The sequence below is a fragment of the Brienomyrus brachyistius genome, unplaced genomic scaffold (genome assembly GCF_023856365.1).
Source record: "Brienomyrus brachyistius isolate T26 unplaced genomic scaffold, BBRACH_0.4 scaffold44, whole genome shotgun sequence".
In the NCBI taxonomy this organism is placed as follows: Eukaryota; Metazoa; Chordata; class Actinopteri; order Osteoglossiformes; family Mormyridae; genus Brienomyrus; species Brienomyrus brachyistius.
Window position 1 is genome coordinate 1284212 of NW_026042319.1, and position 22851 is coordinate 1307062.

The 22851-nt window shown below is 57.4% G+C and overlaps 1 protein-coding gene across 5 annotated transcripts in view; it reads left to right on the forward strand.

Moving 5' to 3' along the window:
* The window catches only part of LOC125722889 (BCL-6 corepressor-like), a 40092-nt gene extending 19606 nt beyond the window's left edge, over window positions 1-20486 (forward strand). For 4 of the 5 annotated variants that reach the window (XM_048999124.1, XM_048999125.1, XM_048999123.1 and 1 more), the window contains 8 exons: window positions 935-1276; window positions 4422-4651; window positions 6024-6293; window positions 12463-12629; window positions 12955-13100; window positions 16427-16504; window positions 18110-18266; window positions 19319-20486. In XM_048999124.1, the coding sequence (XP_048855081.1) occupies window positions 935-1276; window positions 4422-4651; window positions 6024-6293; window positions 12463-12629; window positions 12955-13100; window positions 16427-16504; window positions 18110-18266; window positions 19319-19613 (1685 nt within the window). In that variant the 3' untranslated portion in view covers window positions 19614-20486. The remainder of the gene's footprint in view (window positions 1-934; window positions 1277-4421; window positions 4652-6023; window positions 6294-12462; window positions 12630-12954; window positions 13101-16426; window positions 16505-18109; window positions 18267-19318) is intronic. The other variant, XM_048999126.1, reaches the window with a different exon arrangement.
* Window positions 20487-22851: the final 2365 nt, after the last annotated feature.

A 22851-nucleotide genomic window follows, 5' to 3' on the forward strand; every position in this document is an offset into this window, starting at 1 on the left:
GCGTATGTATGCGTATATGTGTGTATGTGTGCATATGTTTGCGTATGTGTGCGTATGTATTCGTATGTATGCGTATATGTGTGTATGTGTGCATATGTTTGCGTATGTGTGCACCCATGCGTGTCTTAGTGTGTGTGTGTGTGTGTATGTCTGTGTGTGTGCATATGTGTGTGTATGTGTGCGAGCGTGCGTATGTGTGTGTGTGTGTGTGCCTTCCTACCACATATGGACACACACAGTTACAGGTGCCCCCGTTCATGGGGGGGGCACCCTTGGGCCCCTCTCTGACTCTCCACCCTGCTTTTTTCCTCCGGTCTGTCGCGTCGCTCGAGAATGACTGTGACTCGCAAAAGGGACGGATTCCAGAGTGTGTCTTGATTGAAGCGTTTGTATTTCGGTCTGGTAATTATGGTTCGTTTAAGCCTCCCCCGCAAATTGCATGTTCCCATCGCGCCTCCTCCTTCCCCCCCCCCCATCTCAGAGCGATGTGCTAGGTGAGATTCTTGGAATTAGCATTCACTTCGGAATCGCAGGGAAGCATATAACCGGATGTTTTCTCCAACCTTTAGCTCGCGATTAATTTAACCCCAGTGGATCCACCAGGAGTCTGCCTGTGTGTGCGTGCGTCTGTGTGCGTGCTGAAGGAGGCAATCCGGAGGCCTGCTTCCCGGGGAAACCGTCACCTCGACCTTCAGCGGTCAAAAGGACAGAAACGCCACCCCCCTCCCTCCCCCCGTCTGTCTGAACAACCACAGAGCGCAGCAGACGACAGGAAATCATTCAAAATAAAATCTTTCGCTTCAGCTTTTCTGGTGGCATTTCCCCCGAACTGTTTATCCGTCATTTTTTTGTGTCAGCGGGGTGGTGATGCCGGCTTCCGGCACTTCCCAGGAGGCGCGTGTGTGCGCCTCATTAATCCGTGTTATCTCTTCAGATGACTGGCCCCTGGGGGCACCAGGCCGCCCCCCTGAGCCCGTCTCGGTGGACACGGGAAACCTGAAGGTGTGCATCGAGCTGCGGGGCCTCAGGCTGAGCAGGCCGCCACACCTGCAGTGTCTCCTGGAATTCTGGGAAAGGTCGGAGGTCGGCGCTGACACGGCCCTGGCGCCAAGGGAGCCCGTTGTCCCCCCGCCCCTGGCCTTTGCCCGACGGGAGGCCCACCCCACTGACAGAAAGGTCAGGGGCAGTTCCCCGGACGAGAGGCCCACCAAGAAGTGCTCAGAGTTCAATAGGAGCTGGTGCGATGCCGCACTCCGTGACCCTGATGCCGAGCAAGGTACGGCCGCGTCACCACTGCTGCCTCTGTCCGCTTCCGCAAGGTCACGGCAGCGCAGCGCTAAGCCGCCACTCCGTCCGCCGCAGACCGTGCCCTTCCCTTCTCCTCGTCTCTCTCTCCCTTCCCCCCCACCCCCCCCGCATTTTGCCGGGAGCTGATCTTCTGGAGGCCGACCTGTCAGGCGTGGCTTGAAACTCTGGCGAGTGCTAAATGTAACTTTTTTTTTTTTTTAACGCGGAAACGTGGCGTCAGCGTTTTTAAGGTGTTTTTCAATCGCTGAAAGGAAACGGCGTGACCAGCGGAAAAGGGACACTCTCTCTCACCCCGCCACTGTTAGCTGGAAGCTTCCAGAAATGGCAGACCGCCCGAGCACTACGGCGGCGGCGAAGGCCACATCTCTGAGACATGACCTGTCTGAGAGCAGGTCCTGCCTCCATGCGTCGCCGTGTCAATCAGGGAAAGAGAACAAAAAAAGCCGCTCTACCTTTCGCTTGCTCTCACTCTATCGCTCCCTCGCTTCCTCTCTCTGACTCACCCGGTCGAGGGATTGCTCACGAAGACAAACAGGCCAAACATGAAATGAGAGAGATCGCAGCATACCACCCCCCACCCCCCACTCCCCACCCCCCCCCACAAGCCTTCGCTCAGCCTCTGCTCACCACGGCTCTCGAGAATCTCTGAATCGTTCCGAGCTGTCGGGTGAAGAAAAAAAAGAAGGCGAGAGAAGCGGAAAAAAAAGCGATAGAACGCGTGGGGGGGAGGGAGGCAGCGGCTGCGCGTGGATTCCCGCCGTGCCGCGCCTCCCTCTTGGACAGACGCCAGCAGTAATGTCTTAAGTGACTGACGGAGGAGCTGGCTGCTGCGGGCCCGTCTCTGTAATGGCAGCACTCTGCGCCACGCGCACGGGATAATGAGCCGTGACATTCCGGGGCCGCGCGGCGGCAGAGCCCAAGGCACGCCCCGCCCCGCTCTCCATGCACGCCCCGCCCCGCTCTCCCGGCACGCCCCGCCCCGCTCTCCCAGCACGCCCCGCCCCACTCTCCCAGCACGCCCCACCCCCTCTCCCAGCACGCCCCGCCCCGCTCGCCCAGCACGCCCCGCCCCCTCTCCCAGCACGCCCCGCCCCGCTCTCCCAGCACGCCCCGCCCCGCTCTCCCAGCACGCCCCGCCCCGCTCTCCCGGCACGCCCCGCCCCGCTCTCCATGCACGCCCCGCCCCGCTCTCCATGCACGCCCCGCCCCTCTCTCCCGGCACGCCCCGCCCCTCTCTCCCGGCACGCCCCGCCCCGCTCTCCATGCACGCCCCGCCCCGCTCTCCCGGCACGCCCCGCCCCGCTCTCCATGCACGCCCCGCCCCGCTCTCCATTCACGCCCCGCCCCTCTCTCCCGGCACGCCCCGCCCCGCTCTCCATGCACGCCCCGCCCCTCTCTCCCGGCACGCCCCGCCCCGCTCTCCATGCACGCCCCGCCCCGCTCTCCCGGCACGCCCCGCCCCGCTCTCCATGCACGCCCCGCCCCGCTCTCCCGGCACGCCCCGCCCCTCTCTCCCGGCTGATGGTCAGTCCCGCTGGAGGTGGCTAGATCGTATCAGATGGGCACCGTCGTGCTTTTTGTGAACTAATGCCCCCCCAACTGAAATGAAGCATCTCCCACTGCTCTTCTGCAGCCAGTCCCTGTAAGGAGATTTGGCCCAGCATCACAGGCACCGATCACACTCCCCAAACCACGCTGTCGCTATGCAGCATGCCCACCACCCCCCCCCCCATCTCTGACTGACAGCATGTCGTCAGGTGGTTCTGCGGAGCCGAGGATGTCTGTTGAATTTATTTTCGGGGCAGCACGCGATCCTGGAAAATCTCCCTCTCCCGGAAAAATCCCCCCCCCCCGCCCACCACCATCGTGGGGCCAGTAAAGTGGGCCGATTTCTCAAGGTGCGTGCGGTAATTGGAGCCGTGGCGAGGCAGGCGAGCCAGATTGCTGCCCGTTACACTGGGGGGGGGGGGGAGGGAAAAAAAAAACAATCTTTTAACTGGTTTCCCTGGGGGCGCGTAGGGTAGGGCATTAATTAGGCCCTGTTGGAGGAGCGCTTTACACAGCCGCACTGGGGGGGCTGGGGAGGGGGGTTGGGGGTGTAAGGGAGGCAGCTGGCGCTCGGGCACCGTGCAGATGCGGGCGACGCGGCCCGACTCGCCCGGCACTGATGCAGCAGGCAGATGTAGCAGCGCTAACTGGGACGCGCGGTAACGTAAACACGGCGGGCCCAGGCGCGCGGCGGGGGCGGGGGCGGGGGCGGGCTCTCTTCACGCTCGGCTTCCTGCCTCCCCCCCACCCCGTACGGCTTGCCGGAGGCTTCATGCCACTGGTGGTGTCTGTGTGTGTGTGTGTGTCTGTGTGTGTGTCTGTGTGTGTCTGTGTGTGTGTGTGTCTGTGTGTCTGTGTGTGTCTGTGTCTGTGTGTGTGTGTCTGTGTGTGTGTGTTTGTGTCTGTGTGTCTGTGTGTGTCTGTGTGTGTGTGGGAATCGCTCGCCTGCCCCAGACCCAGCGTCCTCTTTGGGGTTTTCCTTTTCCATTCGGAACGGCATACGCTCCAAGACACATCCCAATAAATAATTTACCAGATGTGGGACATGTGCGGGGGGGCGGTTCATGACTGCATTTCATAAAAGGATTTCCTTAAAAATGTTAGTGGAGGCAGCTCAGTCTGCAGAGGAGCCTTGTTGTGTCTCCGCTTTGGGGAGGGGGGGGTGACGAGGTGCTGAAACAGGGACCGGATCTCCGTCCGTCAGCCCCCCCGATGCACAGCGCTGGGTAGCATTAGCCTCCCATCTGTCACGAGAGCCGCAGCTCAGCTCTTTCCGGCACACGGGCAACTCCCCCCCCCACATCCCGCCTTGCCCTCACCTTCCCCGCCTTCTAACAGCCTGCCATTATCTCTGACACGGTGGCTGTCTCTCGCCACATGTACAAACCCTCTTAGCATTACGGGATTTTAGAGATAACCCCCCCCCATCCCCCCCCTGTCTGATCCCATTAGCTAATGAGTGCTTGAAAAAGTACAATTTGTTTTTCTTGAAGCTCCTTCTTCCTGTCACATGAGCCGCCCCCTCCCCCAGAGCTGGTAGCTAACGCGTGCCCCCCCCCCCACAGCTTCACCGCGTGCCTGCCTGCAGGCCGGCCAGCCAGACCCCTGCTTCCCGGATGATGGCTCCTTGCGGACGCTAGACAGGAGGCAGCGAACCCGGGACAGCGAGGCGGAGAAGCCCAAGGGCAAGAGGCAGTGCAAGACCAAGCATCTGAGCCTGCAGGAGCGGCGCCGGACATCGGGGGGCGCCGAGGACTGCCCCCAGCTGGAGCCAGAGCCAGCACCCGAGCACGAGGTGGGTGGGGCCCAAACGCATCTGGGGTCATGCATGTCCCCCCCCCCCAACCGGGCTGTGTTCGGAGAGCTCTGCCCTCCCCCTCACTGAAACGCAATCTCTCCATGGAGAGGCGGGGGGGCGGTCAATGGAAAGCCTTCTGAAGTCTGGCTGGGGGTCCCTCCCCTGCCCAAGACAATGTACATTCTTTTCATAATGGGGGGAGACAAGTAGGAAAAAACAGTCGCGGTGACCTGGGGGGGTGTGCACCGCTGAATTCGGCGCTTTGTGCTCGCGCTGAAGAGCATGTCTGCAGGGCTGCGTGGGCAGCCGGGTCACTGTGGCGAGGCCAAATGAAAGGCTTGTTTTCACTTGTGCGAGTTCCCCCCCCCCCCCCCGAGTGCTCCCCCCAGCCCCCGCCACATCGAGAGGCTCCCGGCCAGGGCCGCGAGGACAGCTGCTCCGCCGTGTAATTCCACCGCGGTGGGCGGACGCCGGCGCTCGCGTGAGCTCGCTGCCAGAACCGCGGCCCAGCCAAAAGCAGCCCCCCCCTTCCCCTGGCTGCCCCCCCGCTTTCCGCCCTGCTGCCACTCACCACAGAGAGACCTGCTCCACTGAACCGTCGCCCTAGTTCCTCTTCAGCCCTTTTCCTGGCGGCGAGTGGATTCCTCAGACATTTGTCCCGAAACAGTAGGAGACGCGAGTAGCCCCCTCCCCCCGCCCCCCCCCCCACCCTTAACACACCCAAAAAAAAGAATAAAGGATTTTAAAGATCTGTGCGCTCTCCCTGGCCCCGGCGCTAAAACCAAGCGTGACGGCTGTCCAATTGGGCCGTCTCTCGACCCGACTGGATGGGGGTTCGCGGCGTGTGACACATGGAGGACGTGGGGGGGGGTGCGGGGGCAGGCAGCGGGCCACATGAAAGGACGCGCCGGGATATAAACGGCTTTGCCTGCCCCCCCGCTGCCCCCAGGGAGTGGTGACATTTATTAACGCAGGCCGTATCCTTGGCCCCCACCACTGCACTGCCTCGTGAACTCGTGCCTGGGAATAATTAACACCCCCCCTACACACACACACACACGCCTAAGCTCTCTAAAAGGACCCCCCCCCCCCCCGAGGCCAGGATGGCTGCGTTTCTTCCCCGCGATCAGGCCGCTCTGCGCTGTTGCTGTTTGTGAAGGAAATCGTAGAAACGTCCCTGTCCCAAGGATCCCGCCGTCTGCGATCCAGGAAGCCCGTCTGCGCAGAGCAGGGCAGGATGTAAACGCTGCTTTTTGTTTGTTTTTTTCCCCCCGTTGTTGTTGTTTTTTTTTAGCATGTGAAATCTGTTCCCCCCCCCTCCCCCGTCACTGAGCCTTGCCCACATCCGCCGGTCTCCCTCCCCTCGCAGGTCGCCCTGAGGCCTGCAGCGGCCAAGCGGCCTGTCTCGCCGCCGTACTACGACGACTCCCCAGCCAAGCCGTGCCCCCCGTCGCCGTGCCCGGCCGCCCCTCCCACAGCCCTGCAGTCGCTGCCCTCACAGCCGTCACCGCTGCCTGCCGGGAACCCCCCTCCGGAGACCCCTGCCAGTCGCCCAATGCCCCCCGAAGCACGAAGACTCATCGTGAACAAGAACGCTGGGGAGACCCTACTGCAGCGCGCCGCCCGCCTGGGCTACGAGGTCAGGCTGCTTTTATTCTCTCCCTCTGTGTCTCGGGGAGCCACCCGCCCCGTGTCGCTCATAGGTGGTAACCACAGGCGGGCCGGCTTGCTGGCTTTCCCCGCCACCCACCCCCCCCACACACCCTCGACTCATTAAATCCTCCGTGAGGCTGAGCGTGACATGTGAGACATCTCGACAGGCTCGCCGTGATCGCTTAGCCTGCGCTCGCTAGCGGATATGCACGCGCACACACCCGCGCCACACGGACGCACCCCCCCCCTCTCTCTCTCTCTCGCTCTCATATATCACGGCTCCAGTATAATCTCCGGCAGCTCTTAACCCCTTCCTTGCCGCTCTCCCGGCCCAGACGGACGCGGCCGCCCTCCCTGTGTTATTTTCCCTGTTTTTCGTTTAAAGGTCAGCCTCCCAGAATACTCTCCCCCGCGTGTCATTTTTTTCCCCAGACTAAACGAGGCCCCCGGGTCGTATCCAGCAAGGGTAGCGAGGAACGCGCAGGAAGCTAAGCGTTCTGGTCACAGACGTCAGAGTCTGCTCCGCCGCTTAAAGGGCACAAAGCCGCCAGATAAACATTCTCTAGCTGCGCAGGGTGCGCTGGGTGGAGAGGCAGGTCCGGATCCCGAAGCTGGCGGTTTACAATCCTGATGTACACGGAAGTTTACCTCTAGAATTTAGCTCTTGATTCTCTGTTCCCACCCCCACGGCGATGATGTCACAGTCGATTGGCAATTAGCAGCATGCCGACATGCATCGCAACGTTAAAAAAATAACATAAAATAAAAGTCACGTTTCAAAGGCCTTTTTATGGTGAGCGGCCATCACCCCCTCTCTAGGCCCCCCCCCCCCCCCATGCATGGGGGCCAGCTGCCACAGAAGGGCTGTGGGGCGGGGGAGCAGCTGCAATGTGTCAGTGCGCTGACCCACTCTGAGGGCCCGTCTTGTTTACTGGGACAGCACAGCGCCGGGTGGGTCCAGGGTCCCGCCTCCACGTCCCGCCACACTGTCTGATTGCAGCCCCCCCTTCCTCCCGCCCCCACACACAGGCACGTGCAGCCGCCATCTCTCTCCGCTCGCTCTCTCCGCTCGCTCTCGCCGCGGCCGAGCCCAGCACCACCCCGGCTTTCCTTCCTTCCTGCTGTCGTCACCCCCCCCCCCCCCTTTGTTCATTAGCTCTGTCTGCCTCCAGAACAGTCCAAATTAACCAGCCAGGAAGGGGGGGGGTGGTGGTGTGCGTGTGCCTCTCTTTCCGTTTTTGGTGTACCCCCCCCAACCCCGTTCACACAGAATTTGCCTTTGTGTGCCACCGTTCCCAGCTGCCTGTAGATGAGAGGCTGTGTGTGTGTGTGTGGCCACCCCAGGCCACTCCGGCGGTCCAGCTCTTAGGTGAAATTGCTCTTTGCCATTAAAGCTCTATCAGTTACCTGAGAAGTGCTCCCCCCTGAATGAATCTCCCCACTGAAGGTGCTTTGTGAGAAATGTGCTAAATAGCAGCTGTTTTAGCCCATTAGCTGCCGCCACGTGCCGCTCTGCTCTGGGAAGGAAGTCCTGCTGCTGGACCCCTTAATTGGCATCACGCTTTGGAGGAGTGTGCTTCTGGGGGGGGGTGTTGGTTGGTTGCAGTAAGACCCTGAGGTTATAGTGGGAATCACCCACCCCCCAGCTCTGGTAACTCATACCCGGGTGGGCTGAGCCACATTTTCCGCTGTCCTCAGCCCCCCCACCCTCCAGAGTTGCTGTGTGTACAATCACTACCAATCCCCCTGCCCCCCCCGCCCCGAAACTGGCGTTCTTATATGCAAATCTCCCCTTTTTGAGCTCGCTCACTCTTTCTGCTGAGAGGGGTTATGGGGAGGACTGTTTAAATATAGATATGGATTTTTCCTGCCACCCATTCGTCACTATAGTGTGTGTGTGTGTGTGTGTCTGTGTTTGTGCGTGCGTGGCATGTGTGTGTCTGTGTGCATGTGTCTGTGTGTGTGTGGCGTGCGTCTGTGTGTGTGTGTGTACGAGGCATGTGTGTGTGCGTGGCGTGCGTGTGCGCGAGTGTGTGTCTGTGTGTGTGTGTCTGTGTGTGTGTCTGTGTGCGAGGCGTGTGTGTGTGCGCAAGTGTGTGTCTGTGTGTGTGTGCGAGGCATGTGTGCGTGGCGTGCGTGTGTGTCTGTGTGTGTGTGTGCGAGGCGTGTGTGTGTGCGAGTGTGTGTCTGTGTGTGTGTGTCTGTGTGTGTGTCTGTGTGTGTGTCTGTGTGTGTGTGTGTGTCTGTGTGTGTCTGTGTGTGTGTGTGTGTGTCTGTGTGTGTGTGTGCGAGTGTGTGTCTGTGTGTGTGTGTCTGTGTGTGTGTCTGTGTGTGTGTCTGTGTGTGTGTCTGTGTGTCTGTGTGTGTGTCTGTGTGTGTGTGTGTGTCTGTGTGTGTGTCTGTGTGTGTGTGTGTGTGTGTGTGTGTGTGTGTGTGTCTGTGTGTGTGTGTGTGTCTGTGTGTGTGTGTCTGTGTGTGTGTCTGTGTGTGTGTCTGTGTGTGTGTGTGTGTGTCTGTGTGTGTCTGTGTGTGTCTGTGTGTGTCTGTGTGTGTGTGTGTGTGTGTGTGTGTGTGTGTGTGTGTGTGTGTGTGTGTGCACACGGATGGTCTTGCTAAGTAATTACAGTCTAATAGCTCCCCAAGGTGGCATCGGTTAAGCCCCCCCAGCCCGGGTGGGTATGTTTCTGGGCCATGCCAGTGGCCCCCTTTAAGATGGCAAGGGGGGGCGTGTGACAGCCTTTGCACCGCGTTCAGCCTCTTGTTTTCGTACCTCTCACCTCCCCCACCCCGGGCAAGAAGCACTGCTGTAACTGCCAGCGAGCGATAAGCCATCAGCGGCTCCCCGAGGCTGCGGCGGGAAGGGGGGGGGCTCAGATCCCACACGCCGGGCCTGCGGGCCAAACCCAGAGGCCGGGACATAATGAACAGGGCGGCTCCGCACACTACCCCCCCCCCCCCCCCCCCCCCGCCTGATTTATCGGTACTGTAATCTTCTGCGGTTCTGCCCCTGCTTAGGAGTATAATCTTAAGCTTAGAGCCCCCTCCCCCCCCCGACACCCTGCTGTGTGTGTGTGTGTGTGTGTGTGCGTGTGTGTGTGTGTGTGTGTGTGTGTGTGTCCATCTGCGTGCGTGATCTCCCTGTTTTATTTTTATTGCATTAGCACCGATGTAACATGTACGTTCCAGAGGAGAAGCCTGGCCCTCAGCCTCTCATCTGTCCTGTTTTTGTTTTAATCTTGGTTTTCTAAATGCTCTGGCTTCTGCGCAGCTCAGTGAGTACTGCGCAGCCCCAGTGAGTTCTGCGCAGCCCCTGTGAGTAGTGCGCAGCCCCTGTGAGTAGTGCGCAGCCCCCAGTGAGTAGTGCGCAGCCCCAGTGAGTACTGCGCAGCCCCTGTGAGTAGTGCGCAGCCCCTGTGAGTAGTGCGCAGCCCCTGTGAGTAGTGCGCAGCCCCAGTGAGTAGTGCGCAGCCCCAGTGAGTACTGCGCAGTTCAGTGAGTTCTGCGCAGCCCCAGTGAGTACTGCGCAGTTCAGTGAGTTCTGCGCAGCCCCAGTGAGTTCTGCGCAGCCCCAGTGAGTACTGCGCAGCGGCTGGCGCCGGCCCTCGTACAACTTGGCCTTATCTGGGAGGGGTGGGCCATGTTGAGGCGGGTTGCTGGAGCGTGTTGTGACTGCACCGTGATCCCAGCATGCCCCCCCCCCCCCCCACCACCGCCCCTCCCTTACGGAGACAGGAGTGTTTGCGATGAGATCTGTGACACGGCGCCGTTTGACGCCTGTGTGTTTGAAATGCTAACGGATATGGGGGGGCTGTGTTAGCTACCTGCTGCGGTTCCTGGCAGCCCCCCCAAATAACCCCCCCTCCCCCAAATGACCCATGGAGACACAGGGCTGCCAGATATTCCAGCCCGATCCTCTGAGACGTGAAGTGGCTCTCACACACGCATGCATAAGTGCACGCATCTCGTTCTTTTAGCTGTGCTCTGATTCCTCTGCCTGCCAGCACCTCGGCCACCCCCTCCCTGACTCAGTGCAGCACCGCCCCCACCCCCACCCCCACCCCCACCGCTTGACTGTTTGCTCGCAAGTCTTTCAATTAATCCTCCTCGCGGAGACGGCCGTTGCCCTTGCCGTCCGTCATTCGGGCTCCCCTCCTCCACCCCCCCGTGAGTGTGCCTAGAATTGGGACATGACAGTTAGTGCGTCATAAGTATTGGAGCGTGACCACAGCAAACGGGGGGGGGGGCACGTCAGGGTGCAGTCGTGCAAAAGCCGTCCGGTCTGACCTGATCGGTCGCATGGAGATGAATGGAGTCCTTAGCTAGGATGGAGTCTAATTTTGGACCCACGTGAGGTGGGGCGGGGGGCTGGGGGGTGCTTCCTGTCCACTGCTAGTCGTCCCCCCCGCACTCCTCCACACCAGCCCATCCTTGCTGTCCGCTCTGCACCGCTAAACGGTTAACTGTCTGCCGAATTAACGTTGATGCATCGATTCCAGTTGTGTGCAGCGCAGCACTCGAGAACAGGAGATTAAAAGGGGGGTGGGGGGGGCCTTCGTCTCCTGAGACACCAGCGGCTCGCTGCTCTCCCTGTCTTCCAATAACAGCCGACTTCAGCTTCTCCCCAAGCCGTTAAAGGGTTTTATTGTCCATTAAATGCGACGCTTAATGCCACGGGGTGAAGCCCCCCCGCCCCACACAGACTGGTGGTGGCTCCCATGCCTACCTCTATGCTTCATGCTTCCTTGAACCCCCTATGGAATATTCCACTGGTCTGGTTGGGGGTGGTGTTTGTCAGTATTAAGGACTATGCTTTATTTAATTTTTTTTTCCACAACACCGTCATTCCTGCATGCATTTATGAATGACCCCCCCCCACTAAGAAAAGTACAAGCTTCGGCTGACTAGTTGGGTTCCTCTTCACCTAAGGGGCAGGACATCAGTCACCGGATGGGGTCAGAGGCCTCCACTGGTCCTCTTGAATGGATTAATCCCATCTGTCTCCTGTCCCAGTTTGCCTGCTCAGATTGAATTAAGCCGGCCTGAACGCGCCAAACAAAGGCAGCTATGTTCAGGCCTCCTCAGCTGTGTGAGCCAGCCAGGGTGGCAGGCCGAGCTCTGCCTGGCTCCCCTGGCCAATTATACTAAACCTCCCGCATGCCCTGTATAACTATGGTGAATTAAAGCTAATTTAATTGGCCAATGAAGGGAGTGGGAGTAGTTTTATCTCACTGCCTGGGACATTTTGTTGAGTCCCCACGGGGGGGGGCAGTCATGTGGCTTTGTTGGACCCCCTTACTGATTCCTCTGGTTCTCGCGTGAATTCACACTTTGGACAGAAGCTGCTCCTCTTTACACCGTTTTCGATGAGCTGAAGGGGAAGGAGGTGCGTCTCGGACTCCACGTCTGTCCCCCCCCCCTATGTGGACGTGGGTCCCGGTTCTCTCTGATGCCAGAGACAGAGACCGATGTCCTGCGAGATGCGGCTCAGTTTTGTTTGCCCACGGTAGTACGCTCCCTGCGTGCGGGATTTCCCCACAGCGTCTGCGACGGAAAAACACTGTCCCTTTCTTCCCGGTAACTTAAAAAGGTTGGGGGGGGGGGGGGGGGGACAGGCTGATGGCATCCTCAGGTGGGCCGCAGGCTGCTTGTTACTATCCAGATGTCCAGTATGGTCATCAGGCCGCCGTGGGCAGGCCGAGAGGCTTCGCTGGGACCGCCTGGGCACACAGACGGCAGGAGTTTCTGAAAGCCTCTGCCAGGGTGGCCTGAAATTTGCATAGAAATGGAAATTTGAAAAGATTGCGCGAGTTCAAGTGCCCCCCCCCCCCCCGTGCCCCTCCTCTCCATTCCCTGGGTCTCAGGATATTAAACAGCTCCTTACACGTCACTCTGTTCCTGCCAGCTTTAAAAAAATAGAGAGTGAGCTGTTCTCACGCCAGCGGCCGATGCGTTAAACCAATTAAAGCGATTCTGGCCCTTTCCGCTGTCCCCTGGGACAGATGAGGGCCGGGCGAGAGCACAGTCACCGCGGCACGCAGGCAGCGCTTTGCACACAGAGCCGCCACACGGCCTCCTTTTTTTTTCCTTTCCTTTTTCTCCGGGGAGGGTGACCGCCATGCTCAGTGCGCGTCTGTTTCGCCTCTGCCCCTCCTCAGGAAGTGGTGCTGTACTGCCTGGAGAACAAGGTGTGCGACGTGAATCACCGCGACAACGCGGGCTACTGCGCCCTGCACGAGGCGTGCGCGCGCGGCTGGCTGTCCATCGTGCAGCACCTCGTCGAGTACGGCGCTGATATCAACTGCAGCGCTCAGGACGGCACCAGGTACGAGGCCCCGCAGCAAGACTCTGCTAATTGTATGTTGTGTAATTATGGGTTAACATCAACAGGAGGCTTCATGGGAACTCAGGTCCGTTATTGTGCAGCACGCTAATTAGAGTACACAATGCGTTTAAAAAAATTAGCCTGTTGTCATTGTTGTAATCAGCTAAATGTAATTAATGTGGAAAAATCTGTGAACTGTTACGCCAAAGGTTTCACGATAGAAACGGCGCGGTGTCTGATGAGTTGTTAGTACTGCTGTGCAGTTCCTTGCCGTGATTCCACCTCTCTGGGGTCCCGCTCTCAGCTTACGTATCCCCCCCCACAGGCCCCTCCACGACGCCGTGGAGAATGACCATCTGGAGGTGGTACGTCTGCTGCTGTCACACGGGGCGGACCCCACACTGGCCACCTACTCTGGCCGCGGCCTGTTGAAAATGACGCACAGTGACTTCATGGAGAACTTCCTGCTAGGTGAGGACCCCCCTCTACCCCCACCCCGGACTAGCCCCCCACCCTCCCTACCTATAGTGGTTTCATTCAGTTGACAGCCTCTGTGAAATCCACTGGCCCCCTGTCAGAGTCCCCCTGGGGTAACTGGTTACTTAGCAACAGCTGACGTATTTTTTTAAACAAAAGTTTTTTCCGGTACCGGCAGACGGGCTTCTCTGCACAGCCGCCCCTGTGCTGGGATTTTTCCTCCCGGCCCGTTTGCCTGCCTCATTTTTCATTCCGAGCGGTAAAGCGTGGCGTCGCAGCGAAAGCTGATATTAATCTGCCGTCGTGGATGGCTGCCGATGAGGCCGGGAGCCGCCTCTCTCTCTTCTCTCTCTGCTGTCAGTTTTAAGCGTACATTTCCCAAAAGCTGGGGGAGAAGACAAGCCCCCCCGCCCCCCCCCCCCCCCCCCGAGTCTCCCTGCAGAATCCATAATCAATCCCTGCGGCAGTAACGTGTTTCAGCACCTCACATATACACAGACGCGCACGTTCCATGTCCCGGTCTAGGTCGGCGTTGCCAGAGGCACCTGTCTCTCGCTCCCTTAACTAGCAGATCGCAGGCAGCAACGGCCAGGCGCTAGGACCCTGGGGAGAAGCACAGGGATGGGTCCCGGCCACCGGCCCTGGCGGCTCCACCCAGCCTGCACTCATGTGAGAGCCGTTAATCCCTGAGAGCCTCACCAGGCACCCAGCGCTGTCAGCCATGGCCTGCTGCCCAGCACCACTCCCCCGGGGCCGGCACACACACAAAGAGACACACACACAGACACACACACACAGACACCGGCACACACATACACACACAGACAGACAGACACCGGCACACACATACACACACAGACAGACAGACACCGGCACACAGACACACAGACACACACACACAGACACCGGCACACACACAGACACACACACACACAGACAGACAGACACCGGCACACACACAGACACCGGCACACACACACGCACACACACACACAGACACCGGCACACACAGACACTGGCACACACACACACAGACACTCACACACACAGACACTCACACAGACACTGGCACACACACACAGACACCGGCACACACAGACACTGGCACACACACACACAGACACTCACACACACACAGACACTGGCACACACACACACAGACACCGGCACACACAGACACTGGCACACACACACAGACACTCACACACACAGACACTCACACACACAGACACTGGCACACACACACACACAGACACCGGCACACACAGACACTGGCACACACACATTCAGACACTGGCACACACACATTCAGACACTGGCACACACACATTCAAACACTGGCACACACACAGACACTCACACACACAGACACTGGCACACACACACACACAGACACCGGCACACACAGACACTCACACACACACACGCACACACACACACACGCACAGACACTGGCACACACACACACGCACACACACACACGCACAGACACTGGCACACACACACACACTGGCACACACACACACAGACACTCACACACACAGACACTCACACACACACACACACACAGACACACACACATCTATCCAGGGCCAAGACAGAGCGGCTGTCAAGCCACGCTGGCATGCGAGGCGGCAGTGGGCAGTGAATGTCTGCGTAAAATACCCAAATTCTCCGCACCTTTGCTCTCGGAACAGGCACCCCCCCCCCCCCCCCCCCCCGTCCTTATAAGGATGGCTCCTTTCCTCAGTGTGTCTTGAGGATTACCCAGCATGAATAAACTGTAATTTCCCCCCATAAAGACCAGGACCCCCCAGCAGCAGGGCAGCCAAGCGGTCAGGCCCTGTGGGGGGTGGGGGCAGTCCCCCCTCCCCTGCCGAGGCTCAGCCACAGGCTGCTCAGCTCCTCTGTCTGCTCCTCTGTTCCTCTTTTAACACCGTAATGCGTTCAGTGCTGTTTGCGTCAGAGCAGGAAGCAGGATTAACGCCACATCTACCCCGGGGGGGGCAGGTAAATCGCTGCGGTAACGATAACCATGGGAACGCATCTGGCTTCTGCACATATAAACCAGGCTGGCGGGCTCATTCACTCTGCAGTACAGGTGTGTGTGTGTGTGTGTGGGAGGGGGGCAGTGAGATGGGCTTGATGCGTCTCCCTGCTCACGTGGTGCTGTGACCTACATTAACCGAGCGTGATGGCAGCAGAGAGACACACACACACACAGACACACACACACAGACACACACACACAGACACACACACACAGACACACACACACACACCTCCAATTAGGACCTTGACTCTGTTCCTGCTCTCGTCACTGTTAGCCCTTAGCTTTTACAGCATTTTGTTTTCTATACTTTGTCATCTGTCACTACTGGGAAGAAGCTCCCCCCCCCAACCCGTTTTTTTATTTACACTGTGAAGGATGTTTCTCTGGGCATTTTTTGTGAGACTGTTTTTGGGACTGTGCCCCCTGCACTTTCACCTCCATGGGGGAGGGGGGTTGTTACAGTTCAGCTGTCTGACTGGCTACATCCCTTCACAAAGGGTGAGGGTAAACTCCATTGAGTCGACCCCTGGCGGAAAGGGGGGGGGGTGCAGGAGCAGTATTTGCGGGGTGCTGATCCATTCACAGTGAGGGCAAGATGGACCCCCCCGGCTGTCTGTGGTGTGGGAAAGAGGAGCCGAGTGTGTTTCTCCAACAAGGGGACAAGTGGGTCAGTGTGAGTTGGAGCGTGACGTGTGTCCGGCTGCGGTGACGAGCCGTGAACGAGCCGCGCGGTGACGAGCCGCGAACGAGCCGCGCGGTGACGAGCCACGAACGAGCCGCGCGGTGACGAGCCGCGAACGAGCCGCGCGGTGACGAGCCGCGAACGAGCCGCGCGGTGACGAGCCGCGAACGAGCCGCGCGTCCGCCAGCTCCCAGCCGCCGCCCAACCCCTCCCGCGCTTGTCCCCTCCTGCCTTCGCTGCCGTAAACAAGCAGCACGCCGCTTCATCAGACCGCTCACATTTACATCTCCTCCCCCGGCTTGTTTGCTGTATGCAGGGGGGGGGGGGGGGGGGGGGCGCTCTAATCAGCAGCGAGGCCTCAGTGCTCCTGCTTCTTGGTGACGGGTAGGGTGAGGGTACCGCTCCGCCCCCAACATTGATACCTCCGCTGTACCTCTGCTGGCATTCTCACCTCTTTTTTTGCTGGGGGGGGGAGGGGGGGTTGTTTCCGCCACTGCCGTGTCACCGTGTCCCTCTCTGTGACCATGATGATGTCTCAGCCTGTCTCCTTGCCAAAACACCATCATCTCCTTCCTGTCTCCGCAGATTACTTTGCCGACCTGCAGGGGCATGATGACGACGATCTGGAGCTCCGATGGGACTTCTACGGCAGCTCAGTGTGCGGTAAGTCTCGTCGAGGGCTTCTGGGGGGGAGGGGGTGGGAGGCAGGGGCTAGATCTGAGTCACCCCCTCCCCCGCGGGCAGCTCCCCACGTGGAAAAGACAACCATCAATCCCAGGAACGTCAGCAGACTCTGAGTCTCGTTGCCTAGTCATTAAAAACACCAACAAACCCTGTCAGATCACCCCGAATGAAAAACCAGCAGCACTAGGTAAGACCCCCCCCACAGGACTGATAGCCAGCCAATCAGGGAAGTGAATTGAGCTCTTGGGCTCTGCGCATTTTTCCAAATTCCTGGAATGTCACCACTGTGAAACCATCTCCCTGCCAGACGGCGGCTATTTTTGGGCTCTCTATTTAGGAACGCTTCCTGGGGAGTGGGAGGGAAGAGCGAGCCGGCGTGTAAAAGCAGCCCTGAGAGCGCCGGCTCGCTCCTGATCCTCTGTCCTGGGGGGGGGGGGGGATTTGATATGCCTCCCCAATACCCTGAGGCCTTTTTTCCTGAGAAGCACCCCCCCGCATGCACGCCTCACTCCCTCACCCTCCCACCGCCCCCGTAAGCCCCCCTGTCCTCCAGAGTGAAGCGCCGCCGCAAATTGAAATGAGATTTGGAATAAGTGGGTATTTGGTGGGGGGAGGGGGGTGGTGAGGGAACAGTTTCTGCAGAAAATAAAGCATTTCCCTGCTCTGCGGAGCACAGGCCGCTGGGTCTGTCTGTGCAGCGTGTGAATTATTCAGGAGGCACCGGGACAGGCGGGGGGGTGTGGTCAGCTGTCAGGGGAAACACCTGCTGGGGCAAGTTCAGTTACAGCACAGGGCCTCGGGGGACGGCTAGGGGAACAGGACCAGCCCAGAGCCCATCTCACAGCACAGGGCCTCGGGACGGCTAGGGGAGCAGGACCAGCCCAGAGCCCGTCTCACAGCACAGGGCCTCGGGACGGCTAGGGGAGCAGGACCAGCCCAGAGCCCGTCTCACAGCACAGGGCCTCGGGACGGCTAGGGGAGCAGGACCAGCCCAGAGCCCGTCTCACAGCACAGGGCCTCGGGACGGCTAGGGGAGCAGGACCAGCCCAGAGCCCGTCTCACAGCACAGGGCCTCGGGACGGCTAGGGGAGCAGGACCAGCCCAGAGCCCGTCTCACAGCACAGGGCCTCGGGACGGCTAGGGGAGCAGGACCAGCCCAGAGCCCGTCTCACAGCACAGGGGCCTCGGGACGGCTAGGGGAGCAGGACCAGCCCAGAGCCCGTCTCACAGCACAGGGCCTCAGGGGACGGCTAGGGGAGCAGGACCAGCCCAGAGCCCGTCTCACAGCACAGGGCCTCGGGACGGCTAGGGGAGCAGGACCAGCCCAGAGCCCGTCTCACAGCACAGGGCCTCGGGACGGCTAGGGGAGCAGGACCAGCCCAGAGCCCGTCTCACAGCACAGGGCCTCGGGACGGCTAGGGTAGCAGGACCAGCCCAGAGCCCGTCTCACACACACGCAAACTGTCCTGGGGGTGACTCTGCCTTTGCACGACTGCGGCTTTTGCCATTCGCCAGTCCTCAGTCCTTTCTGTACTGGGCCCTCACCTCTGTTCTCTGTTGTTTTCCCTTTGCCCCCCCCCCCAGAACCTGCTAAGGACCCAGCTACCTTTGACATCCTGGCCGACCCACCCGGTCCCGGGGATGATGAGGAGGACCCGCAGCAGCGAGGCGTCTTCGAGTTCGAGTTCTCAGACCGACCTCTGCTGCCCTGCTACAACATCCAAGTGTCCCTGTCTCAGGGGTGAGTACCCCCGCACACACCCCCCGACCACCTCGGCCATTTCAGAGATTCCCCGTGATAGCCCAAGGCTCCCCTTATCCTACTACTGCTTTTTCCGTCGAGCGAAGACAAAGCAGGATGCCGCCGTTAATCTCCGGCAATCGGGGGACAATCAGCCGGTCCGGCCTCTTATTAAACTGCTGCTTGTGAGATTGGTAATTAGCGGTCACCCTGCGCTGGGCCTGCACCGCTAACTCCCCTCGTTTAGGGCTTTTAATTAAATGGCCGAGGATCATTATTACTGAAGTATTGATAAAGTAATAAGTCTCACCTGGGTATGGAGGGAACTGGGGGGGGAGACTGTGTGTGTGTGTGTGTGTGTGGGGGGGGGGCGGTTGCCAGCTGGCTGCTGTGGGCTGTCACAGGCTGTCTGGAAGGAGATAATTTGCCAGGGGGGGTTGCTGTCTCAGCGCGAAACGTCCTCCCTGCGAAACGTTGCCGGTGGGCTGAGCTTCCGCGATGCCGGCTGAGAAAGGACCGGAGCTTCTGTCGGGAACCTAACAAAGGCAGAAATGTCTAATTGCCTCCCCCACGGCCGCCGCGCTCACACGTTCCCTCACTCAGTCTTTCTTTCGCTCTCGTTTGTTCTCTCGCTCCCCCCCCACTCTAATCTTCCAGGCTCTCTCTCCCCCCTCCCCCGCTCTCTAACGCCCACTCCATCCTGATGCAGTATTAATGACTCTCCTGTGTCGTGTGGCTGACCCCCCCCCCCCCCCCCCCACCCGCCACATCTCTGCTCGGGCAGCGAACTAAAGGCTCTAGTCTTCAAACGCTTTCAAGTGCCATCAATTGGCCAGCGTCCCCCGCTATGTGTGTGAGCCCGCCCTTCCACGCCAGACCGGACATCTGTGCGACCCGTCGGACGAGCAGGCATTCTTATTTCATGACAAAGCAGCAAAACGCAGAATAACGAAATCTCATCACCCATCGACTGTTTGGACGAGATGGGGAATGGGCTTTCCGGTGGTGTCACTCCTTCTATTCTGATACATTTGTGCCCCCTACTTCCCCAGGCCCCGGAACTGGCTCCTGCTGTCAGACGTGCTAAAGAGGCTTAGGATGTCGACCCGGACGTTCCGCACCGCTTTCGCGCACATCGAGGTGGCCACCATCGCCGAGGCCGAGTTCTACAAGCAGGCCTCCCTCAGTCAACTCTTCTCCTCCCCCGAGGAGCTGGAGGGCTTCCTGCCCAACAGCAAGGAGCTGCTGGACCTGGTGGAGATCAGTGGCGAGCTGGCCACGCTCCTAGGCTCCTCCGTGGAATGTCTGGACAGCCGCTGGGAGCCTGTCGCCACGGCAACCTCATGACCCGGCCGTGAACTGGCCTCAGATGTGGATGTGTACATTTTCTGTAGAAAAAGACACCAGCATGGACTTTGGGTGGGTACTGATATCAGCCGCTTCCCTAAGCGTGCAGGATGGTGGGTTGGGGGTGCCCTGGGCCATGCGTAGAGTCTCTTAATTTAACAATTATCTTATTTTTATAAATATAAATATATCTTTTGCTTTGTCTGTTATTTTATATATGCGGGCCATGTTTCCGTTCCCTGGTGAAAAATGTTTCCACCGCTCGTTTTAGCACGTAGCTGTCGGAGTCACCGGCAAGTGGCTGCTTCTTAGTGGAGATTCTTCCTTCAGGTTTGAGTGCCACATAGGCAGGACTGCAGCGCAAAGCAAATTAATATTTTATTCTAATTTACTGAGTGCACTTCATCTTCCGTTTACACGCCTGCTCACTGTGGCGGGCAAATATATATTGTTTTGAAGCTAAACCTATTTTTGAATGATGAGTTAGCATCCAGTGGACAGTCCCCTCTGGGTCTCCGTCTTCGGAGCTCGATGTTCCGGGGGGTTCATTGGCTCCTGTTTAAACTTGGCTTTTACTGTTGCCTCTTATTTAAGATGAAAAATCTAAAATATTTTCACGTTTTTTTTTTCCTTTTTTTGTAAGATGCTACAGAACTTTTAAGATACTAAAGTAAGCTGTTTGGCAGAAAACATGCTTGAACATGTAAATAACGAGGTGACAATTGCAGTAACTGTTTCTGACTGGTGTGTTTGTTTTTGGAGACGTGTTTAAACTTTGTAATTAAAAAAAATACCCCATCATTTGTATTTATATTTTACAAAAAAAGCTCCTTTAAAATAAATGGCAATAAAAGCATACGAGAGAAACTCCAACTCCCATGAAGCGTGATAGCTCGTTGCTGGACAGAGACCGGCCGACACTGGATCACCGTGACGACGGCACGAGCCAATGCCCCCATATGCACGCGCACATCATGCTTCTCCACTGAGCCCTCTTCGCTGTCAACTCAGCGTGTTCTTATAGGCGGCGATGCGGTCGTTGCTTACATCCCTCTATAATTTATACTCATAATTTCCTTTATCTTATTAATTGTAATTACACTAATACTGTAGGCCTTGCGTTTTTTCCCTCTAAATTTACATTTTCCTAAAAATTTAACGTTTTCGTTATCTTGATATATATGTATATAGGCCTAAGACTAACGTTCAAAAACATTAGGGAAGCATAATTGTTAGTCTACCAATGATACGACGTTAGCAGTAATTAATTTACGTGGCACGTTTAGCTCGGCAGAAGCTCTGTCATCCGTAACAATAACGGGGAACATTTCACGGGAGGCCGGCTCTCGCAAACGCCGCGTACTGTCATTTTATCGCTGGGAAAGCTTGGTTGCCATTTTGTGCTTTTATGAGGACGGGTCCCCCTCTCCGAGCGGCAAAACATCTCCTCACCCTATTTATTGGACTCTTTGAAGCCTCAAAATGAAATTTAGAAGCCAGCAGCCTGAATAATTTCCCAGTACCGCCGGGTATTTTAATGGCCACATGAGGCATAATTAGATCTGGGTTAAATGTGGTAAGTGTTATAAGGGGGCAGAGGCAGTATGGGTGGAGACTAAACAAATGGGATTTAAATATATTGGTTTTGGCATCCGGCACTTGCAGTCTGCTGGCATAACTGACCATAACGTAACTACAGCACAGCCGTGCTGACCCGCATTTCACAGCCTCACCCCCCCCCCCCTCCCCCATTCAACATTGAGGTTCGGGAACCACAATACTGCTGAAAACAACGTTAACACGAAATATTACCCTTTGTAGTCATACCCCAAATACCTCCATTAGTCATGTATCACAGACGGGGTCGTCATTCTTCTGGATCCACTGACATTGCGACGGAATAGCGCAACTCATTGGTATGCCTACGTGGCTCAAATAATAATCGTTTTCTAAAGTTTTTTTCCCCTGGAAACACAAACACAGACGTGTCATTCTGAACTTTGGAACGAAATGAATCAATTACCGAAGATTCAAAGATTCCAGTTAAATACTAGCTGTAGCAGAGCTCTGGTTCCGGTTTTATTAAAAGCAGGAGCACAAAGTCCGCTCCAAACACACTGCTGCACATTTTCTATTAAAACCAGTGGCTGAGCGTTTCGTTTTTTAAACATTATCAAAAATATTTCCGTGACCAAGAGTTTACAGTGAATGTAAATAGGAGGCTGAGCCTCTGAGTGAAATGACGATGGTATTTCTAAATGCGAACCGCATGTCACTGCTCAATTAAAGGCAACGTGCTTCTAACCAGTAGGTTGCCGGTTCAGACCCAAGACATTATGATCCTTTAAGTGTCTCACATTTGTTTTGAATGATTGCCTGTGTAAATAATCACCAAAGGAATGCAAACGCCACAGAAGGAATATCAAAATGCTATTAAATTTCATTTTCCGCTTATCCTGTTGAGGGTCACGATATAACACCAAATATGTAGACATAATCAAACAAACTTTCATTAACAGGATCCCCCGCGCCCACCCCGTCAAATTCACAGACTGAGGGTTATACAAGCATTACTGCATGAGCGCAGACCGACAAATTAACGGGAAGCGGGCGGGCGGCCGGCGGCTCGCAGCCATCCTCCGGAGGACGCCCTTGTAGCTGCAGCTGAAATTGTTTACAGAGATGGCGGGAGCCGGGTGAAAGGTTTGATGGGATTATGATAGGGCAAGGCCAATGGCGTACGTGTTAAAGCACCCAATTCGGAGATTAGCCACCGAACACCAAATGCGGGGCGCCGATGCAACTCAGCGACCTTGCATTGGAGTAATTTGCGTTTACAGCCCATGACCAGAGCACCGTCAATACTAAAAATATCCCAGTAGCCTACTTGTATAACGACGCAATTCAATTACTTTAAATATAGTTGCATTACGCATATCCGCCGTCCGTGTACAACTAAAAAAAAAAAAAAACTAATCAAAATCACGGCACATTTGCGGTGATTGGAATGTTCAGGTGTCTGCTGGTAAACACAGGACCAGTCAACCCCATTAAGCAACAGAGCGCTCTCTTCGCAGGGGTCGCCCCCCTCCCCCTGTGCATCGCATCATGCGAGACAAAGTAAAACTGGGTGGTTAAGTTTGCCAGGCAGACATACGGGCTACGACTCCTGTACTGGGTGTACAAGATGCAACGTTTTAAGGAACCACTGCGGAGTCAGTTAGTTAAACACTCACGT